The 23,406-nt window shown below is 40.2% G+C and overlaps 2 protein-coding genes across 8 annotated transcripts; both read left to right on the forward strand.

The window, feature by feature from the left end:
• Positions 1-975: 975 nt before the first annotated feature.
• Positions 976-1,712, forward strand: LOC147424403 (uncharacterized). Its single transcript, XM_086500594.1, has 2 exons — positions 976-1,238; positions 1,328-1,712. Exons 1-2 carry the CDS (start codon positions 1,041-1,043, stop codon positions 1,484-1,486), a joined length of 357 nt encoding a protein of 118 aa, XP_086356720.1. The 5' UTR covers positions 976-1,040; the 3' UTR covers positions 1,487-1,712.
• A 17,924-nt stretch (positions 1,713-19,636) lies between these two features.
• On the forward strand, positions 19,637-23,200 carry LOC147424404 (remorin-like). 7 transcript variants are annotated; one of them, XM_086500644.1, is made up of 9 exons: positions 19,637-19,800; positions 20,577-20,732; positions 21,073-21,138; positions 21,220-21,309; positions 21,566-21,653; positions 22,419-22,500; positions 22,582-22,632; positions 22,715-22,757; positions 22,867-23,200. In XM_086500644.1, exons 2-9 carry the CDS (start codon positions 20,651-20,653, stop codon positions 22,926-22,928), a joined length of 564 nt encoding a protein of 187 aa, XP_086356770.1. In that variant the 5' UTR covers positions 19,637-19,800; positions 20,577-20,650; the 3' UTR covers positions 22,929-23,200. The 7 variants fall into 7 exon arrangements, with proteins under 7 accessions (XP_086356770.1, XP_086356769.1, XP_086356764.1 ...); XM_086500643.1 differs by having other exon boundaries at positions 19,642-19,800; positions 22,582-22,757; XM_086500638.1 differs by having other exon boundaries at positions 19,642-19,800; positions 22,582-23,200.
• The last annotated feature ends 206 nt before the right edge of the window (positions 23,201-23,406 follow it).

Here is a 23,406-nt window from a genome sequence, read left to right on the forward strand (position 1 = left end):
TTCCCTAGGGTCCTTGCTCCATAGGGTATCTTGTTAGATACCCTCTAATGAAATGCCATCCCAAAATTGTACCCAGCTACTTCAAGCAATACATTCTTCAATCTGGCATGTGCTCACATTGATGTGGGAAATTAAGGTGGAGTTTGACTTCCCTTTTTGGAGAAGAGGTGTTCTAACAAACATTCTACCTCTTGCTCCCAAGATCCATTTATCGATAAATTAGTCAACCACCATCTCTCTCTCTCTCTCTCTCTCTCTCTCTCTCTCTCTCTCTCTCTCTCTCTCTCTCTCTCTCTCTCTCTCTCTCTCTCTCTCTCTCTCACACACACACACACACACACAATGCACACACACATCTTTGAGGTCTCTTGGGATTGTTCCCATGATTCTAACAATTCCCTCTTCTCTTCTCTCTCCCCAGGAGAAGGACGGAGCTAGTATATTTGAACTTGGTTGCACATTGAACTACTGAAAGCTACGACAACCAATGAGGCGCCTATCACACTGGGACGGTCTTCCATGGGGATTTTCTGGGGAGGGGCAGCCTTGTCATGTCACATTGGGATAATACTAAAATGTTGGTTGTTGATTTCAGTGAACAGGTGTTGGCCAAGTGGTGTAGCGTGCACATCTCACGATGCAGGGCAGAGTTCATGATCTCTCTCTCGCGTGCTCCCGCCTTCACTTTTTCAGTTGGCCACCGCTTTGGACAAGGAGTTAGGGAGTCCTCTAGATCTCGTTCATAGCAACTTGTGCGGACCTGTGCCAGTCAACGGCACTCCATCTCAGCTTGGGCTGCTTTTGCCTGCCCAGTGTGACACGAAGCAAGAACGTCAATACATTTATAATTTAAAAAAGTCAATGGAGGCAGCTACATGCTGTCATGCGTGTCGGCCAGCTGCGAAAGGATGTATATGGGGAAGGAAAGCCGAGTGAAGAGCGCGTCGAAGAAGCACTACGCACGTCTGCAACTTCCCCAAAAGGAGAATAAAGCTCGCTATCTTTCTTCTTAGATCAGTAGTTTTGAGAGAGAGAGAGAGATGGCCGATCATCAGTCACGGGGCCTGTTCCATCACAAGAAGGAGAAAGAGGAGTTAGTAGGTGAGGGCGGCGCATGCGACTCTGCAGCTACTCATAAGCCTGTGCATGAGCAAGACTCGAAGGCGGACATGAAGAAGCACTCGCGCAACCAGCATATCGGGCAAGCAGGGGCCTTGCTTGGTGGCGCCGCTGCCTTGGTCTCTCTCTCTCTCTCTCTCTCACTCACACACACACACACACACACACACACAAAATTGACACGTTAAAATTTGTTGTGGTCTTGCAGTATGAAAGGCACCAAGCCAAGAAGGACCCGGAGAATGGTGAGAAGCACCATATAGGGCAAGCAGTTGCCGGTGCTGTAGCCATTGGCTCTGCTGCTTACGCTCATCATGAACATCACAATAAGAAGAATGCTGAGAAGGCGGCAAAACATCATCATTGACATCAACTCTCAAGTTTTGTTGAATTTCTCTCAAATTCCGTACGACACCTTGCGGCTTTTGGATCTCAGGATTTTTTATTTTCTTGTATCTTCACTTCATCTTGTGAAAAGCGTCTATTTTTGTTTCTTGGATTAATTTGCCTATTCACAATCATTTTGCTGCTTGTAAAGAGGAGCTTGAACAACAACTAGTCTTGCTTGGTGGGCATTGACATACACATATTGGCATGAAGCATCTCACACTGAAGTAAACAGCATTGGTGAATTCTTAAAAAAGAATTGCATGTGTATTTATTACACATATATGCTGATTAATTACCTCTATAGGTGTCTCTAAAATGGTCCAATTTCACGGCTTTCTCTACAATGTTTGAGCAGTGAGACAAAGGCACTGCTATTTGTCATACATGTTCAGACAGATTATGGAGTGTAGTTGGTTACTTGGTTGGTTGTGATTGTTGTTGCCTCGGCTTTTGTTGTGGAACATGAGCAGATGAGTAGAACCAATTGGTAGGTGACATGAATAGCTTATATTGGGACTTGAAAGTTGTGTCCCATAGGACTCACTATACGATAGAGGGCCAGTAAAGTGAATTATTAAATCGAACAAAGGGTTGCAGCCTAATCATTAGGCTTAAACCCTACTCCTTAACCTACTTTGGTAGTTTATTTGTAGATTGCCAATCAGCCTGGTAATATCACCGGCCATTTAGTCTCTAGACAGGGGACCCATCTTTGAGGCGTCCATCTTACTGTGAATCAAGCGTAGTCAATTTCCTCCTGTAGAACCTGAGAGAGAGAGAGAGAGAGAGAGAGAGAGAGAGAGAGAGAGAGAATCACGTGTTGTCATAGTTGGAGGGTCGATCACAAAATCTGATGCAAAACATATTTGAAGAGGAAAACGCTAGGATAAAGAAGTATCTTTGTGCTACACATGTAGCTAACTAAACTTAAGGAAGCATTGACAAACTCAAAAAATACAAAAAGCATCAACAGACTATAAAGATTAAATTGCACTATCGACCTGATAATCGTGTACTAGTGTCATCCAATTGTGCAAGCTAGAGGACAATGTTCGAGTCAAGATCCATAAAAGCAATGTGAATAGTTAAACATTTTGTCTTGCAATAAAGCATCACGGAGTGAAAATGCTAAATATACTATGCACGTCATGCAAAGTGTCATACAAAAGTATTGTGGAGAGTTTCACTATGGTCTCTCCACAAATTATAAGAAATGGAAGTCATGCCCTGCCCCATAGCACTTATGTGTTGCACCAAGCAAACGCATAGGCATGGGGAATTGGATGCAGATAATGGACCTTGTAGTGTTGTCGAGCTAGAGTCATGCTTGTGCAATTGAAATGTCCAATTTTGTGAATATATGTCATCTCTATCAAACACAAAAGATGTGTTAATACAAATACAAAAGATGCAAGATATAGATCAACTTAAGGAAAAGCACAACAAACTTTATGTTCTACATCATAGAGTCTTACGTAGTGCGAGAAGTGACCTCGCTTTGCATCCTAAAACCAACGAGGCAAAGCTTCGTAGCCCCTTCCTTGTTGGGAATTTCTTGCAATCGATGCATTTGAAGAGACGACATTCTAGACATACATGTCAACCAACATACTGCCACGTGCCTTCAAGACGAAAGTGTAGGTGATTGTATATGGAGATATGCCCTCGCATTGTATGTATTGAGGATAGTCCAAGCCTCCTTGGCTCAATCTTTTGATCATATTTCAAAAAATGACATTAGGCTTACCACATCCCTCCTCTAGCCCTAGAGGCCGTACATAACACACACAATACAACATGTACTCACATATGCAAGGATCCTTGTGGCAAATAAGGACAAGCACTTGAGCTCTACGGATATAAAGGAAGGCTAAAGGTTTGTACAGTGCAAAGGGATCAAGCAACAAGCATAGGCAAAGTAACAAAAGTGGGCAAAGGCTCACAATAGGGAATATTCTTTTGAGTTAAGATAGAGGATGGACTTGACAAGGTTGGGAGGGTCTTGTTTTTCGAGTACTCTTCCACTTACCTTCACCCTCATCGATGTTATAGCTTACGCATTTTGAGCAAGAGCCTTGGTTTTGCAAAGCTAATGGTCGGTCGGTCTCTCTCTCTCTCTCTCTCTCTCTCTCTCTCTCTCTCTCTCTCTCTCACACACACACACACACACACACACAATATATACATTACAGGCCTTGTGTTCAAGACCAGTCAGATAAATCAATTTCATCTCCTGGGATTATTCCAACTTCATGTATAGAGTAGTTAATTGTACAACAAAATTATCTTATATGACCATTATAATACACTTCTCCTAAAAGAAATAAAAAGAGACTACGGTACTAGAGCTCGAGCTGAGTTGATGGAACATTGCATGAAGAGGAGAGAGGAGGCCACCCAAGTTCAATTTTCTTGACGGCTTTCCTCCATGCCATCTCAGTTTGTTGGAATCCTCCATCATCTTACGCTCCTCCACTTTATCCTCGTTAGAGCTTCATCGAAATGGACTTAGACGTCGTGCCCAAGTTTCACTGCATGTGTTTGTGGATCGCTTAGAAACAGGACTCGCACATTGCCAAGGGCTAGTACGTCACTCCACTGGCTTCTTGTTCTCCTTTGAAACACCAGTCTTTTGGGTGTGTGGAAATTGCAATTTAAGGTCTGAAACCTCCATGCTAAAACCAGGCCAGATGGTGGGTTGGCTACAGACACTCGGACGACTTTGACGGAATGTCTATAGCTAAACGGGTCAACAACATATATAGCTATTGACCTCTTGGCGAAGATCAAACAGGCAACCAAAACATTATTGAAGTGCATGTATGGCACAATTAGGGTATTGCAGGGTTTTCCATGGCATACATGACACAAATGGCCTCTTGAAAGCTCTCCACTGCATCGCTTACAATTCTGTTTTGTCCTCGCTGTAGGTGCATTCAATTGATTTTGGAAAATGAGCTTCTGCTTTTCAACTTTGCCTTTGCCTTCTTCAACAATCAGCTTACCACTGAGGTGTAATTGGGTTGTGAAGATCTTGAACATTTTTGGTGCAGTAAGTGTTGCACCAAGCTCCTGCTTGAAAGAAATCTTCTCTTGCAAATTGCTTGCATCCTTTAATGCATGAGATGGCATCATTTGTGTAGAGAATAATCAATCCACAAGAAGGTAGACATGAGCATCATCATCCCTGGCTGTCAAATTAGGGTTCTCCTTTTGAGTCGCCTGGTTGGAAGATGCAATAGGGCTATCCCCTGGCCAACCAAAAGGTGGGACCTCCTCATAATATTTTGCGTACATCTATGAAGAGTGCTTTTTGCAAGAGCTATATTGATCAGAAGTTGGCAGTGAGGCAGGCTCCTTGCCATCTTCATTCTTGGCGTGTGCTTCTTCTTCATACCCACCAATATAGTCAGCATCATCGTCGAGTACCTGACCATCTCCAACAATATTGTCATCTTCATAGATATCTCCAGTGTCTTCGGCCCTTGCTCAATATATGCATCCTACCCACCCTGCTCCTGCTGCTGCTGGATCGACAAATTTCTATGGCAAGGAAATTTATAGCAGTTGAGCAATTCATATATAGCAGCCAAAGTGCAGAGCATGATGAAAAGCTCTTGCATGAAAAGCTCAATGTCTGATAACGATAAGTAAAATGCTCACTACTTTTTTTTTTACTTGGTGGGGATCTATGGCCACGATTGAGCCATTGTTGATTGGGGACCTATGGTCACGATTGAGCCAAGTGGCTCAATTCCCTAGCCTTATTTGAAAAAAATAACTTTGTCTCACCAAGTAAACACACATAAATCCCTTTGTGATGAAATCCTTTATCAATAGTCCTCATATATCCCACTCGCCTCTTGCGACGATGGCAGTTTATAGACAAGACAAATCACCAAACCTGATCCTCATCTCTCTCCATCTCTCCATCTCTCTCTCTCTCTCTCTCTCTCTCTCTCTCTCTCTCTCTCTCTCTCTCTCTCTCTCTCTCACACACACACACACACAGAGGATAAAAACACCGTATATGCTTAAGATATGGCAATCCCGTTCACACTTGCTCCTAAGAATTGCATCAAAAGCAAGTAGAAAATTCTAAAAGACGCACAAATGCAAAGTATTAAGTTTTGGATGGATGCAAGACATCAAGAAGTGGTTTGGAAGATCGGATAATTTTAGCACACAAGTGTATTAATCACTCAATGCACAATCTTTATGTGCATTCACATAGTCAATAAATCATGCAAACACACTAGGTTTTATGTACACACACTCAAATTAATTTATTAGACATAAATGCACCAAAAATCACGTGCACGCTCACAAAAAAATTGTGCACACACTTGCAACTTTTGTGATCAATGTCTCAATTGGAAAGGTCATTAGCTTATATTTAGGCTACATAGAAGCCTACCTATCTAAGTTTTATGTACACACACACACACACAAATTAATTTATTAGATATAAATGCACCAAAATTTACATGCACGGGTGCAAAAAAATAATGCACACACTTGCAATTTTTGTGATCAATCACTTATATGTAGGCTACATAGAAGCCTCCCTATCTAGAGAGAGCCCTTTGCATAGGAATACACAGAATGAACTATCTGGATGTAAGAAACATGAACACACAATGGAAGATAGAATCTTTATGAGCAAACAATATGATGAGAATTGAAGAGTGTGCCGGGAGTGTGCCTTGGTAATAAGTGAACCATCGTTCAATTTCCGGGTATACAAGCAGTGATTTTCTTGGATCTTTAAAATTTGAAAATCAACAGCTCAAAAACAATGCCCATAGTTAGCATTTTATTATCCTACTAAGTATGTATATACTTTGTCTCTCCTCCGAGGTGGAGTACTTCTAGATGATAGGTGATCTCCAAGATTGTGTCGTGCATGGGTGAAAAAAATGCATCTATGCATAGCCAAGTTGGGCTCTGTGCAATTTAAAGTTGGGCACACAAACGTGCCTGGTTCCTTGCATGTCTCTCCTAAATGGTTGAGTGGGTTGTCGCAATTGTCGAAATGTTTTATGTAGGGGTAATCACTCGGATAGAAGTGAATTGTATGTTTCCCTTGTGGTGTCCTAACCCTTAATAAATTATCTTCCCCGTTTAGAACTACGTCGTAAGTTTGAATCCAAGGTGTTCCAAGGATTACCTTTTCTACTAGCTTGTCATCTGGTAGGATATAAGACAGGTGTTTGCATGGGATATCCTAAATAATAACATCAGTATACACCTTCGATTTGTGTAGAAAAGGTATTGGTTGGCCATATGAAGACTCATCTTGTATGTCTCTGTTTCTTCAATGGTCATTAAAAAATAAGTGGTACAATTTATAGCATTTCCCGGGCACTTGTATGTACTAGTGCTTGCTCTTGATAACCTGTTAATGAACCAATGTGGATTATTCTATGTATCCCTTAATCTTGTATGGAATCATTAGAAAGTTAAGGCTCAATGGCTTCCATTGGTATCGGCTTTGGACACATAGATTGTTTGCACTTGAGAATTCAAAGTCGAGCTTCCTCCTTAGCTTGGTTGATCACTATCTGTTTTTTAAGCTTTTGTTCCTTAGCTACATGCGATTTTCTTGGCATCTAATTTGTTACTGGAAAATGATATTTCTTTAATCATTAAGCATTAATTCAATAGGCCATAGCATCCCCATCTAATGTGGGGAGTTTTACTACACCATTGGGAGATAGGTCTTCAATAACAAACGGGCCATTCCCCTTTTTCTTCAACTTTGGAACATGGTGTTTTAAAGAGTATACTAAACAAGGCCCCGTTTTTTAAATTCTTTAGGGAGAACTTTCAAATCAAAGAACTGTTTTTGTTCCCTTTCCTGAATTGTAGATATGAGCAATGGTCGTAGTCTTTGTTCATTAAGCTTTCCAAGTTCCTTTTACTCAAATATTTTTGCTATCAAAAGTATTGGAATTAGAAATTCCATAGGAAGTATTGCATCTAATCCAAAATCGAATCATATATTGAGTTCAAAGCAGTTTTGTAAGTAACATGATATTTTGATAATTGTCATGTGCACATCTTACCCTACGTGCATGTGGATAAGTTGATTCCTACTTATGGGATTTATGACATCCTAGGAAGTTTTTGGTACTCTTGTGAGCCTATACACACGGCATGCATGTCCAAGCACTTTAGATTAGTTGCATACCCTTTGATTGCACATGACCACCGCTAGTGTTTACTAGGTGTAGGCACTGGGAACTACTCCCATACTTTAGTCATAGTAAGCAGCCTAGTAGGTAGTTATCAACATATAAATCACCTCTCATTAGAAATTATAGTTTATCAATAAGTGTCATTTGCATTAATCATTTAGTGAAGTCATGGGGTTTAATCAAGATCCCTACTCAATCCAGCATGTCCAACATATAAAGGAGACCCCTGCATCACCATTTGGAGGATAAGTCAATGTCGTGCATGGGGAACTTTGCCCTCAAGACCTCAACACAATATCCCTAGTGTTTTTAACCCTCACCACCCGCACGACATTTTGCATCAGCAAATTCAGCCTATCAGCATTTTTACCATCAGCCAACCAACTTTTTTTCATTAGCATCCGTAATGTTAGCATATCCACCCCATTGCAACAGATCAGCCCAATGTTTTACAAAGTCGACCCTAAAGCACCATCAATTTTAGATTTTTCCATAGCACTTGCAGATCTAGTCCATTTGAAGATACAAGCTAGATCAGCCTTAGCGTTTTCCATTTTCAGCCCTTAACCTCTTGGATCCAAGCATCTACCACAAGATCCCATCAACATCTTAGCATCGATATCCATTATATTAGCATTTGTGTAATTTAAAGCAAATACCTCTCTAGAAATAGAGAGGGGGGCCATAAAAAGGGGGGGAGGGGGGACCCCATGTGGTGTTAGTCTGCTTTATCTCTCTATCACTCATAGAAACTTTACTCACATTATCATTCTCTCTTCTCTCTCTTTGTCTATTGCAAATTTGTCTCATGAAGTAAAAGGAACTTCGTGTGTATGCAATGAGCACTCATCTTGAGCTATCGCCATCAATCACTTTTGTTGCACCTAACATTGGTATGAGAGCTCTTTGGTAGTGTTCAATATCATAATTCTAGAAAAGAGCCTAAAGAACCACATAAATTTTTTTGCTTGTTTGAGATTGTATGTAACCCAAGAAAACTTGAGTGTGTTGATCTTTTTGGAAGTGTGGCGGTAACCCAAAAGAGAAGGACTTGTTAGCCTCCCCTTGATCCTCCATTCCACTCATTGAGAGAAAACCTTGCACACTGCAACATGCCAATCATTGTGAGATGGGAAAAAGAAACCTTGGTGTGAGCACAAGGCCACCAAGGGGTGCACTTGCAAGAAGGAGTTGAGTTTGGGTAAGAGTAAAAGACTTCTTAAACTAGATTGCAAGTAGCTTCAAGGATCCAGTACCACACTACCCCAAGTACCCAAGAACACCAAGTACCACATTATCCTAGTACTCAGTGCATGGTCATCACCCAAAGTGGAATGGATACTTTGCGTGAAGTTGATGAGTCTGAAGTTGGAGAAGAAGTCCCTACAATCAGAGGGCCATTTATGGCACCTCTTCTATCCCCATCATGGCCACATTTTTCATCAAACTCTATGAAGACTTTTGATGAAGTCAATGGAGATGATTCTTTAGCTAGAGGTTCAACACGTCACAATCGAAAGGAAAAGGGTGGAGATGATGTTCTAGCAAGAGGAACAACGGGCCGCATTTGAAAGGGAAATAATGGCTCTAGAGAGGGAATGCAAAGCTCAATGCTTAGCTATTAAAGAAAGGAGAGACCTATGCATGCAAGAGTTGGTCTATCAAGTTATCTCTACAAAGGGAAATCCTCCCAAAGAAGTCGGTGAGTCATCAGGTAAGCCAGGTAGAGACGATGACCCCAACAATCTTGTCACTAAAAAGTTGACTTTCAGTAAGTATACACGTTATATGAATCCAAATGTGATTTATTCTTGGCTGCATCAATTTAAGAATTACATTGCTACTAACAATAACAAGTTTTGATTGTTGCAATGTATTTGTCGAGTGATGCCTTTAATTGGTATCAAGCCTAGTAAGTGGCACATATGATCCTACACCCTCAACATGCCACAAATGGCAAGCCATTATCTTACAATTGGGTTGACTTCTAGGCTAAGCTCAAAGATCATTTTATGCCACCACAATACCTTGATCAATTGAAAGAGGATTGGCAAGCTCTCAAGCAAAATGGGACTCCGATTATGTTTTTTTCTAACTGTATTTTGTAGATTGGTGTTCAATTGTGTAATTTGCACGAGGATTGCAAGTAGGGATTTCATATATCACATAATCACGTGTAAATTCCCAATTCACAACAAGGGGATAAAATACAAGTATGTTGCTGTAGTGATGAGGAGCCCTCCAATAGAATAATAGAAATGAGTCCCAAGCATTTGCACTACTTATACCCTCCACAAGAATGCTTCCTACCCAAACCTACTTCTTGGAAGATAGACACCTAGGGGAGGTAACTAATTATAAAATACAAGTACGATGGTTTAGTGATGAGGAGCTCTCCATTCCAACAATAGAAATGATCCCCAAGCAATTGCACCATCAAAACCGTCCACGAGGATGCTTCCTACCCAAACTTGTTTCCAAGCAGATAGACACCCAATGGAGGTAACTAGTCATAAAATACAAGTATGCTAGTGTAGTGATAAGGAGCGCTCCATTCCAACAATAGAAATGAGCCCCAAGCACTTGCACCACCTAAATCTTTTGTGAGAATCCTTCCTATATAAACCTACTTCCAAGCAAGTATGCTAGTGTAGTAATGAGGAGTGCCCCATTCTAACAATAGAAATGAGCCCCAAGCGCTTGCACCACCTAAACCATTCACGAGGACGCTCTCTACCGACATTTTTTTCAAAGCAAATAGACAAGGGATGTAACTAGTCGTAAAATACAAGTACATCAGTGTAGTGATAAGGAGTGCTTTATTCCAATAATGGAAATGAGCCCCAATAACTTGCACCACCTAGTATTCCTGGACGTTCTTATTGGAGAAAAAAGATGCAAAGAAAATACATTTGATAAAGCTCAAAGATAAACCTTAAGTTTTAGCTCTAGTGAGGACTATAAAGAGCGTGCCAAAAGGGTTGTTTGAGAGAATGGGCCATTGTTTATACATGCCCCTCCAAATGTGGCACCTCTTTGAAAATTTGGAGGTAATGTCGAGCCCGTCGGGCTACTAAGGGGGTCCGATGGGAAAATCAAATATCCCGATGGGCAAACAAGAACCCTCAATTCCAGCCAGTGAATGTGAATTTGATGTTATTAACACTCCCATGGGGTGTTAATAATATGACTTATTACCACTTTACACTTCTCGTGAAGACATAAATGAATCCTTGATTGCAAGGAGGCTTTCCTCTTTGGTTTGGATAAGTACATCAGGTACGATGTGCACGTCTTCAACCATACTGACTACAATGATGCCATTAGGATTGGTCTTTTGCAAGAAATGAAGCACAACAAAGGTAATAAGCCTAAGGCACACCAGAATGGTAAGAACAGTGGTAAGAACCACAATAGCTACTCTTCTTTTTAGCCTTCCACTACACCTAAAGCACATAACTCTTCACCTAACATTCATAATAAAGGAAAGGCTAAGAATGAGGCAATCCTTTTGATCCTAATAAAATATCTACTAAAGGAAAGTAGCATGGGTGTTAATAATATGACTTATTACCACTTCACACTTCTCGGGAAGACATAAATGATTAAATCCCTGATTGCAAGGAGGCTTTCCTCTTTGGTTTGGATGAGTACATCAAGTGCGATGTGCACGTCTTTAACCCTACTGACTACAATGACACCATTAGGATTGGTATTTGCAAGAAATGAAGCACAACAAAGATAATAAGCCTAAGGTGCACCAGAATTGTAAGAACAGTGGTAAGAACCACAATAGCTACTCTTCTTTTCAGCCTTCCATTACACCTAAAGCACATAACTCTTCACCTAACATTGATAATAAAGGAAAGGCTAAAAATGAGGCAATCCTTGTGTTGATCCTAATAAAATATCTACTAAAGAAAAATAGTAGGAGGTTGGTTAACTCTTGAAGAAAGAATCGAGTATGGAAAAGAAGGAAGTTGCTTTAAGTAAAACACTAAAGGTCACATAAAAAGAATGATTGCTCAAAGGAATCACCTAAGTAAGAATCCACAGAACCCTTATCTTCTATTAGTTTCATAAATGAGCAAAGTAGTTTCCGCCAAGTTTCTAATAATCATCCTAATGAATCTTTCATTAAGTGTTATGGTCATGTGAATGGTCAGGCATTGTGATCTTGTTTGTGATTATGACATGCTACACTATGCATGATGTGATTAGTGATTCTCTTGTAAAGAGTGCACGCTTAGAAGTTATTCCAGTAGATCCCACTCTGGTTCTTGGATTTTCTCTTGGCATGTACTCTTCAATCATGCATGAATGTCCTAATGTGCAAGTCTCTGTTCAGCAAGTATGTTTTTGTTGCAAGTTTGTTGTTTCTCCTCTCTCTAGATGTGATATAATTTTTGGCATTCAATGGTTCCATGAGATTGATTCACTAGTTTATTGGAAAAATAATATGTTCACACTATCATGAGGGTGCCTCTCCCGTGGTCATTTGTGGTCACCAAAGCTTTCCTTCTATGTCACTAATCTCTCACTCTCATGTTATAAAAAATGCACTCGAGTTGCATATCTCAGTACACAGTTAAATAGTTCAAAAAATAATCATTTAGTGCATGATAAGGAACCTCTTTGTGTCATTCATTCTCTACAGCATGGGAATCATTTTTTGTATGAGAGAGACTTAATTTAGTGCATGATAAGGAACCTCTTTGTGTCATTCATTCTCTACAGCATGGGAATCATTTTTTGTATGAGAGAGACTTAATTGTTCGTTGTGATCATCTATCCCTCAAGTGGCTCCAATATATGCCTAGTGCACTTGAGTGACCATCATGTTAGATGGTCTCATTCTGTTGAGCAACTTGGTGGTTTGATTGGTTGTGTTCCTACTAAAGCTGACCCAGTGTGCAGATGCATTCAGTTGCAAAGGACAGATCTTGGGTTTTGAGCCGAGGTCAATAGTACCCATTCAAGAAGTATCTTTGATATTATGAACAATTAGTATACAAATTTTGATGGCGTCTTATATTTTTGTCACCGTCTTTGTGTGCTACCTTCCTGAAAAGCCATATTGTATAATGCACATGTTTGACTCATGAGTGGATGCAAAGACATAAATACCACTTTAGGAAAGGTAGAAAGATTGCAATTAAGGAATACACAATGTTTCACCATTGTAGATCATGCCAGTAAGTTTTGCATGCTCATTCCTTCACAGGACACAATCATAGCACAAGATATAGCACATTTGTTGATTAAGCATTGGTATTTCCTTTGTCGCTTGCCAAAGTTGATTGTTTTAGATAGAGATGTTAAGTTTAGGTCACATTTTTTTAAAGCACTCTTTGAAAAGTTTAGCACTTTGTTAGATTTTTCATTTGCATTCCGTCCACAGTCTTTTAGGAGGTCACATTTTTGGCAAGCACTCTTTGAAAAGTTTAGCACTTTGTTAGATTTTTCATTTGCATTTTTTCCACAGTCTTTTAGGATGTATAGTCCATTTTCAATCTTTAAAAAGGTAAATAATGTATATATGAAATTGAAGCTACCTAACTCATGGTCAATGCACATCATTTTCCATGTTTCTTGGTTGAAGTTGTTTTAGGATATCCCCCCTAGAGATTCTTGAAGAGGGAAAACCCAAGATCATAGACAAAAGCCAAAGTCATGGAGTCAAAGTAGATTTTCTTGCATTTCTTTCAGCATGGCTCAAAGAAGCAAGCACAACAGTCCTTTTTGAGGTTCAAGTATCATGAAACCCACAAAGCAGTGTGCCAGGACAACAAATATTTCTTCATAGATTCTTGAGTTTTTGGCGGAGTACACTGAAGCAAGCATAACAATTCTTTTTGAAAGTTCAAGTATCATGAAACCCACGAAGCAGTGTGGTACAACAAAAATTTCTTCCTAGATTCTTGAGTTTTTGGTGGAACACACAGAAGCCATGTAGCTCAGTATGCATACCTCACCTTGAAAAGGGGGGGAATGTCACATGCATATCTAACTTTATGTACATGTGGACAAGCTAACTCCTACTTCGAGGGTTTAGGAAAACCTATGAAGTGTTATGGCACCCTTGTGAGCTTGTGGAGAATGTGCACGTCCAAGCACTTTAGATTAGTTGCATAACCTTTGATTTCACATGACTACCACCAGTGTCTATTATGTGTAGGCATTGGGGAGTGTTCCCATACTTTAGTCATAATATTTAGCCTAGGTAGTTATCAGTATATGAATCACCTCTTACTATTAACTTATAGTTTATTGATAAGTGCCATCTGCATTAATCGTTTAATAAACTAGTGGGGTTTGACCCATATTCCTACTCAATCCAGTATATACAATATATAAAATAGACCCCTTGGGTCACACCACTTGTAGGATAAGTCAGTACCGTGCATGGCAACTTTGCCCTTGGGACCTCAACACCATATCCCTAGCATTTTCAACCCTCAGTACCCTTGGTGTTTTGCATCAACAAATTTATCCTATCATCATTTTTACCATCATCCAACTAGTATTTTTCCATCAGCATCCCTAGAGTTAGTAGATCCACCCCGTCATACTAGGTCAGCCTAATGTTAGCAGATTCATCCCTAAAGCACCATTGATTTCATATTTCAGCCATAGCCTCTCTGTTTAGTTGTAGATCCAATCTTGATCCAATCAACTTGCAAATCCAAGCTAGATCAGCCCTAAGGTTTTCCATTTCACTACTTAGCCTCTCACATCCAAGCATGTATTACAAGATCCCATCAACAATCTCGACATCTAGATCCATTGAATCAACATTTGTGAAATCTAAAGCAAATACCTTTCTAGAAATAGAGAGGGGGCCCCTTGGAGGAGTTTTGAGACCCCACATCTGGTGCTAGTCTTCTTTCTCTTTCTACCACTATAGAACCTTCACTCATAGTATCATTCTCTCTTCTCTCTCTTTGTTTATTGCACATCTCTCTCATGAACTAAAAGGAACCTTGTGTATGTATTGAGCACTCATCCTAAGCTATCACCATCAATCACTTCCACTACACCTAACAATAATGCAGTGTAGCTGTATTTTCCAATCAGTTAATCTGGTGCTAACAATCTTCATGAGAGCATAGCTCACAATTTTGTTGTGTGCTTTGCTTGTCTATTAGCTTGGGGGTGGTAAGGAGCTGAATTTTCATGAATCACCATGAATTCATTTAACAATTTTATTCAATTACCACATTTAGGGGATGAGTTCCTCCTATTGTGTGCATATTTTCCCCCAAAAGTCCATGATTTAAAACCAACTTAAATACAAATTATAGCATATGGCATTCGCCAGACCATAGTGGTGGAATCCATTAAATCTCAATTCATACTTTGACTATGAAAATATAAGAACTGTTCTCATTCTCAAGAAACCATGACTTGTAATATCGTTCGGTAGAACAACAACATCTCTCTCCCCCCCCCCCCCCCCCCTCTAGAATACTTTTGAGAGATCGTCTTGCCTATGTCAGACAGTAGCATTTGCAATATCGATAGGTGCAGTACCTATGTCCTATTCCCTCTCTACTACTTGTTGAGAGGGTTCCAACTCATTCAAGCGTGTAACTTCCACAAGAGCTTAACTTAGCACTTTGTGTACACTTGGATCCATAGATATTGCATCGAGCATGGCTTGTGCCCACAACAACTTAGCTTGTGCTTCATGAATCCAAACATCATCGGAAGAATCACCATGGATAATGCACATGCTGTGAAGAACTAAACAAGTGTGCACCATCTTCGAGACATTCTGCAAACGCGTATCATGCCATTTTAATAGGATTCTTAAGCGATATTTTATCATTCTAAAAGCACACTCCACTGACATTATCAAGCTAAATTTAATGTAGTTCCAATAGTAACTCTCTACAAATAGCCCTTCTTTGTTGCCTTTGAATGGTGGAAGCATCCAAAAACGTGCAAGATGCATAATCCTCAAGCAAATAATAGTTGTCTAGATATTCAGATTCATTTTTTTGACCTACATGGGTACATTAAAATACATGCCAATCGTGCATCAAGCCCTCCCACCCGATGTCATAATCCCAAACAACACAAATTGTGGTAGTTGTCATCTATAGAATGATGGAGTGGAAGCCTTTTCTATTGAAATAATCACTTGTGGAGCAATGATGGACACATGACTACCACCCAAAGAAACGATAACATAGGGGATACCTTGGATTGCCTCAAAACCCTTTATCAAGCTTCACATTCTTTCTTTAATTGGCCACTTGATAAAAAGATTATGCAATTTGTAAGTAGACATTGCATCACAGAGCTTGAGCGATAACAATCTTCTGGGCTGTGGATGCTGATATTTAATACAAGTTTACAATTATTCACAAGTTCGATTTTGAAGCGAGATGATGTAGAGCTACACATGCTCCTTTCTCAACTAGTATATAGTTGGTATCAAATCGCTTCAAATGTAGAGCAATTCGTGCAATCAAGAACTCAAAGGTGCCTCTGCTTAGCCAAAGCCTACTCTTCAACATATTGTCAAAGTAGTTGCATAATAAACACTACTCAATGAATGTGTATGTGGTCTTGAATATGCCTAGCATGCTCTATTTTCATGCCTTCTTCTCTCTATGTGAGCCACTCTTGCATGAACAACTCGAGCCATGCATAGACACAAGAAGAAAATATGATGTGCGTATTCATCGACACCATTGTGGTCGTTTGCAATCTCCAAGGATATTATGGATGTAATAATTATAGTGATAACCCTAACCATAATCACAACTTCATCCTCCATGTCCTGCAAGAGCCAACAACCATCACATTAGTTAGTGAATACTAATCATGAACTTGAGTGGTGACAATTGCATCAACTGTGTGACCATCGACCATTAAATGAACATAGACTCATAAAACATTGAATAAATATCAGCTCAGTAAAGATGAGCCATTGAATAGTAAACATCAAGGAAGTGGCGATGATTGCATCAGAAATCATTAGCTATTGATCATCGCCAGCCAGCATGTAAACATCAACTATCACTAGCCAACACATAAGCCATCAGTAATCATCATCCAATACATAAGACATTAGTCATCATTAGCTGAACTTAAGAAGAACCAACATGAGCTTATCGCCATTAATCAACAGCTCTAGTTGGTAAATATGAAATGATCGCATCCACCTAAAATGACATAAGCCAATATCAACTAAAAATGACACTGCATCAACCAGTAAACATCACATAATCCAGTAAACTAACAATGACATGACATCACTATTATCACTATAAGCATCTCATCAAGAAAATGACATGACATCAGTATTGACCAAAAAACATCAACTAAAAATGACATGACATTAACATTGACATTAATTAAAATCGCATCAATAAACATTGCATTGCATCAACAAGTAGACATCGCATCGAGCCAACACCCGTAAACATCACATCACATTAGTACCAATATATATCACATCAACTAAAATTGATAGAAGCTCTAGTAAAAAACAACCAACAATGTACTAAAACTAAACTTAGTAAATCATACGAGTGATAATCCCAATAAGCTTGAACCTTAGACGATCGCATCAACTCGATTACATAAGCAATAAACATCAGACATAAAAAAGCATTATTGATCCCAAGTTAGCAGACCAGTTGAAAAATGGATACATAATAGATTGACATGGATACTTGCAAAAGAAAATTACCTGCAATTATCATAGCATACGACTTGAAGTAGATTCAATCTTTCTTAAAACTTTTCAAATTATCCATCTGATTCAGTTTAGCAAATGCATTTATGAGAGTTCTAGAGGAGTTCCAAGCAGCTATAGCCTTGCATCTTCTGCACCTTCGTGTTCTGCATCTAATTGTCTTTGGTGATATTCCACGAACTTGGTAGTGCTTCCCATAGTCTTCAATTTTCCTATCCTTCTAATGGCGGACAATTAGATGCAGTCCGCATCTAATTGTCTTTGGTGTTTTTCCATGATATTGGCAGTGCTTTCCATATCAACAAAGCAGTCTTCAATTTTCCTATCCTTCTGATGGCGAACATCTCTAGTAGTAGTAGTAGGTAATGTTTCCTTGGCAGTCAAAGACGGTGTGCCCTCTCCTCCATGTTTTGTGGCAAGTCTGTCTGAAGGTGCAATCAACTCATGTATATCTACATCTCTAGTGCCTCCGAGTGCAGATGCATGAGAGTCACTTATCACATTCTCTTGAGTGTGCATGTACTCATCTAATATGTCAAACTGATCACACATTATACTGCATTCTTTTCCTCAAATAGAGTTGTGGCCCTTGCTTTTCTTGTAGGCGTCATAGACACGTCCCCATTTCTTCCTGCAAGCTTGGTCATCTTTGTCACAATCAAGAAACAAAGGCATGACTTGGGTTGCAACTTTAAACCAAAGATCCACCCTTGTTTTGGAGCTTTGTCAAACTCATCATGCATAGCTCCACAAATGTAGAGAACTTGCACCACCCATGCATCCTTCCAGTTCTCCCGCCCCTTCTTTTCTTTGTTGTTGTCTCTGCATGCAAGGCTTCATTGAGTCTTCTTCTTTCCTTTTGCAACATAATTCTTGTTATTTGCCTTGCTCCCCCCTTTGTAGGCACCTTGGCATCTCTTCAATCCTATGTTTGGTTGGGAATTTAATTGGCCTTCATTGTACCACATCATCTCCCATGTTGATACCCCCATCCATTGGTGTAGGTGGTTTCCTCATCTGTGGTGGCTGAGAAGGAAGAGAAGATCCACAGGAAATATGAGCCATAAGTTGTAACGGTCAAAAGGGTTTAAAGACAATATGGGATCTCCCAAAAGCAGACACAGGGAATCTACCACGTTTGGAAAAGAAAATATTAAACTTAAAAGCCATCCTTGCATTGCAAAGGACAATGCATTGGATGTATATAAACATGCAACCACACTCGAATAAGATGTGCAATGAACAGGGAGTACTACACAGCTATAGTGGTTTTAAGGATTACCCTATCAATGACCATGCTTTGATCGAATATTAAGTCAACTAAGAAATATGAAATGTAGAACTTGTACCAAAGTACCAATCTATATAATCTAAGTGTCCCTAGCAAATATATTCTTAAGAATTATGGGTTATTGCTTGACAATTATGATTAAGAATTGTTTTATTTCTAAAGTAAAAAGACCTCATATTATTGCTGTCAATATACATTGTCTATACAAATATAAATTGCAGAGAGCTTAAAACCGATTATTGTGCTTTGTAGGGGCAAATGGGTCACTAATGAATTGCGAGAAAACTATAAGGATTTCATTTTTATGGCCTTAAATATAAAGGAAGCCATGGTGCATCGAATGTATATTTAGTATTTGTGCATTATGTCATGGAGACTCCAACACCCCCCCTCCCCCCCATCCATTCTTGAAAATTGAATGTAAAGAATCGTATTCTATTAATGACTACAAGAAGAGGACGCCGTCTTACCATATGAGTTGATGCGTTGCTGGAGTCTAGATGAAGAGAGGAAGCGTTGACGGAGGATGCAATAGCTGCGCACAGACACAGGCAAAAAGATAGGGCTCCAAAACTTGAAGGGAAATATGCAAAATGTTGATGCTCGGTGATTGGTTGGGGTGCTACTGGACCAACCTTGGCTAGCCAAGACCCGTTGCCCAGCTTTTCTTGCAGCTCGGGCATGCGTTGGCATCTAACTCAGCACAACTTGCTTTTGGCTTGGGTTTTTGTCTGTAACGCTCTATTCGATGGCATGCCGCTCTTGTCTATTAGCGTTTAACTAGGGTGCCCAAAATTTGGTGTGTGTCCAACCTTAGCCTAGTGACAATTGTGATAAACGCGACGATTAATTGAAGATTTGGGCGTTTGAAATCGAGTTGCGTGGGAATCGATGGAAATGATGATGCGTCTACCAACTAGTTTGTGGGTGTCACGCAGAAGGAATGGAGGTTGCAGAAGGAGAAGACCAACAAGAAGGAGAGGAGAAAGAAGAGAGACAGAAGAGAAGGAGAGCCCTGACATACGCAAGGAGCCCAAGCGAAGCAAGCGACACCCGCCGCCACCATACGGGTGCACCCGCAGCTTCAGGTCTCTCTCTCTCTCTCTCTCTCTCTCTCTCTCTCTCTCTCTCTCTCTCTCTGTCTGTGTGTGTGTGTTCTCCCCTCGTCTTCTACGTGCTTCTTCTTTTCAAGTAATCTAACACTCCCTCAGCTTAAAGGGCTTGTCTTTTGCCCCCCGTTTCTGTGTTTTGCCTTTCATTTTGGATCTCTTCGCTGAGCACAACCATTTCCTGCTCTCCGAGCTTCAGGTCTGCTTCTTAAACTCATCATGTGTCGTTGCTTTTGGAGCTAGTACGGCCGTATAACTCTTTCTTTTTTGTGCGCACGGGTGTTTGTGTATGTGAATAGGGAGGGAGGGGACTCGGGAGGGAAGGGGTTTGGCTTTTTAAGTAAATGTCAGACATGCTACACAAACCACAGTCTGCCTCGCCCTCCCTTAGGATCATCTACTTGGTTAGCCATGCTATCTTCTTTTCTGTTCTGCAGAATGTCAACTTCTAGTAAGTACTAGTTTTATGGATGCCTTGTAAGTGCATTGTGGAAAATAGGCTTTTGATTGCTCATTATTAGCTGTGAAATTGGGTGAGAATAGCCTCCCAAAGTGCTCGGCAGCAGAATTTGTATAATTGCAAACCTTTACATTCTTCGCTTAATTGGCAATATTCTTCACTTAATTGGTGATTAATAGGGTAGGCACACACAGCGGAAGTGCCAATGGCACAGCTTCAGCATGCACGACAAGGGCATTGATTTTGTTTGCATTTGCAAGAATCTCTTTAACAATATATTTTTGTGTTTGAAAAGAACCGATAATCAAGCTGCATTTTGATGCGAATAAGCAATCACAGTAACTGCAAGCAGCAAGGTCCCCTTCTGACATGGCTGGAGAGAGAATCGTGGATTATTTTAACAAAATAGAGAAGAAGGCAAGCGGGGTGCAGCCCTCACGAGGTTTGCCAGGTCAGAACTCAACAGAACTTTTCGTATTTGGAACAGTGACCTGAAAGTATTTATGCCTTTTCATTGATATCTTATAACATCAATCAGCCTATGAAAATACACAGCACAAGGGGCAGTTAGTCGCAATGCTGGTTTTAAACGCTTGCTTACATACAAATCTTGTCCCTCGAGGAGGTCTTCTACCTGATTTTCTTGCCAATCAAGTTTAGAATCATTGTGGCTTATGTAGAGATGTTTTGTATTTGTTTCTCTAATGGTAGAACCTGCAGATTTTTGAAATTTGAATGCATAGAAAATTTGCATTATGTTTGATGGTCTTTGATCCTATGTTGTTACACAGAGGAAGAAGTGACATCTGAGCTTGACAGCCCAAGATCCCAATTAACAGGAAGTGGAATGCATACTGGTGAAATCCCTAGGTTTATACTCAAAAACGTTTTTTTACTGCTGTTAGCACTCTGGCTGAGTCTACATTTGTGTAATGTAGCTTTGGATACGGCAAGAAAGGTGCAGCTGCTCTCTTTCGGGGAAGATTCTCCGAGGAATGCCTCCATTTCAGGGAGCTCCTTGAATAGAGGTCTCTCTCTCTCTCTCTCTCTCTCTCTCTCTCTCTCTCTCTCTCTCTCTCTCTGGATAGCTTCCTAGGATGATAAAATTCTCTTCTTCTTTTCTCTCTCTCTCTCTCTCTCTCTCTCTCTCTCTCTCTCTCTCTCTCTCTCTCTCTCTCTCTCCATGTGTGTGATTGCACTTGGATGCCTGTGTTAAGAGCATGCCAAATGCCTTTCGTTTGTGAAGTAATAGTGCACGTTGACAAGCTTTTCCCTGTTTTGCAGACCTAGTAATGGCAAAGCTGAATAAAGCGAAAATTTTATCGTTGATCAAAGCATGGGAAGAAGGCATGAAGAAAAAGTCTGAAAACAGGTAAAATGCTGATGGGCATGGTCTTTTAAGATGCAATAAGTCCGCTCCAATTCAGTTCATTCTGCTCTTTAGTTGGGACTGGGATATTGAGCACCCCTGTTTGAAGAAGCTCAAGCTTGTTAAGGCGTCAGACGCATGAAGTCTTATTGACAAAAGAACAAGCTTTGAGTGCCACTTTTCACCTATAAAAGCATCTGCCTTAAATCATCAAGGCAGACGCCATGAAATGGAGGAGTCCTGTAAAGGGTTGGCTTTGGTATGCTGCTCGATTAGCTATGTGTAAACAAGGGGCTTTGCTTCAATGGGTTTCAAGCAACTTCAATCTTGGACTCTCTTAATGCAAGAGCTTTAGTGTTGCTATAGTGCCACCTGTTCTCTTGATGCTGTAGGGCAGAGCTCCGTAGTTACTTGGAATGGGAAATCGGAATGGGGAATGGGGAACAGCAACGGGCATGAAATGTGATTCCTTGTTATGGATTTGGAACGGGAAATTGGAATGGGAATGGGGAACTGAGACATGAAAATGGCCATTCCTTCCCTCAACCTTACAGGAACAATTGTGCTGTCTAAGATGAGTTGCTGAAGTGGCAATTCCGTTCCCCCTATTCTCTTGATGCTGTAGGGCAGAGTTCCCTCAACCTTACATTAAAGATTCTGTTATTTAAGATGAGTGTGCCATGACAAGGTATATAAAGGAAGAAACATGGCCCAATGCTCTTCATTACTTCTCAAAGTAACATGGCTTGATGTTCATTTTACTGTCAGCTACAACAAGAAAGTGGCCAAAATAAGTGCATGGGAGGTGGCCAAAAAAGCAAGGGCAGAGGCAACCTTAAAATCATCTGAGGTCAAAATTTCAAGTGTTGTTTTTGACAAGCAATAGAGAATTTTTGTGATGCTTACCAAGGGTACGGAAATTGATGGGCAGGAAAGAATAGAGAAGGAGAGGGCTTCTTTTATTGAGAGAACAAAGAACAAGGTTGCTTTGGTTCAGCGAGTTGCAGACGAGCAGAGAGCTCTCGCTGAAGCACATCACGGACAAGAGATTCTCAAAGCTGAAGAGATTGGTGCGAAATGCCGGGCATCTGGAACTCGACCTTGAAGGTTTGACTCCTAGTTGTGATAAACAGTTTTTCCCAAAGATGGGGCTTTTGAATGCTGCCATTTAAACCTTCAATGGCTTCTGCTTCTTATCATCTTACACTATTTGCAGTAAAGTGGTGCCCTTCATTCATTCACTATGGAGATTTAGTAGTATCCCTTTCAATTCCTTGAAACAAATCCCCATAAGTCTGAACAAGATTTGTGTAAAAGCTATGTTTACCTAATTGCGGAAGGCTTTCCAGTGGCACTAACAGTACCAGTGCTTGAAAAAACCCCAGGTTTAGTGTTATCCCGCCTACAACTTTCGAACTTTACCTCAAAATTTTATATTTGAAGGTGAGAAAACCTACAAAATCTAGTGAAATTTAGTGTAAACGCCTTTTTCGAATAAAGTCAATTTACCTCTAAAATTTCAATGAAAAAAGATGTCATTTCTCGAGCAATTTGGTTGTTATTGGCACATGTGTGTAACACTACTTAAAATACTTGGACATTGTAATGTTGGAGGATACTTAGTACTTGGTGTCTAATTTCTCATGATTATCATGAGAAGTCTTGTTATTGATGTGTTTATGTTATGATGCAAAGTACAAGGATTTTTCATAATCGCAAAAACAACAGTTTATATGGCAACAACCAATTGAATCTT

The sequence above is a fragment of the Adiantum capillus-veneris genome, chromosome 25, assembly GCF_014529385.1.
Source record: "Adiantum capillus-veneris isolate H3 chromosome 25, ASM1452938v2, whole genome shotgun sequence".
Classification (NCBI taxonomy): Eukaryota; Viridiplantae; Streptophyta; class Polypodiopsida; order Polypodiales; family Pteridaceae; genus Adiantum; species Adiantum capillus-veneris.

What these genes read in the sequence shown, in the direction of transcription:
- LOC147424403 (XM_086500594.1), top strand. Translation starts at nt 1,041, where the DNA reads ATGGCCGATCATCAGTCACGGGGCCTGTTCCATCACAAGAAGGAGAAA. An exon ending in TTGGTGGCGCCGCTGCCTTG is followed by an intron (nt 1,239 to 1,327) that starts GTCTCTCTCTCT and finishes GTGGTCTTGCAG; the next exon opens with TATGAAAGGCACCAAGCCAA.
- LOC147424404 (XM_086500638.1), top strand. Translation starts at nt 20,651, where the DNA reads ATGGCTGGAGAGAGAATCGTGGATTATTTTAACAAAATAGAGAAGAAG. An exon ending in GCCCTCACGAGGTTTGCCAG is followed by an intron (nt 20,733 to 21,072) that starts GTCAGAACTCAA and finishes GTTGTTACACAG; the next exon opens with AGGAAGAAGTGACATCTGAG. An exon ending in AAGAAAAAGTCTGAAAACAG is followed by an intron (nt 21,654 to 22,418) that starts GTAAAATGCTGA and finishes TTTTACTGTCAG; the next exon opens with CTACAACAAGAAAGTGGCCA.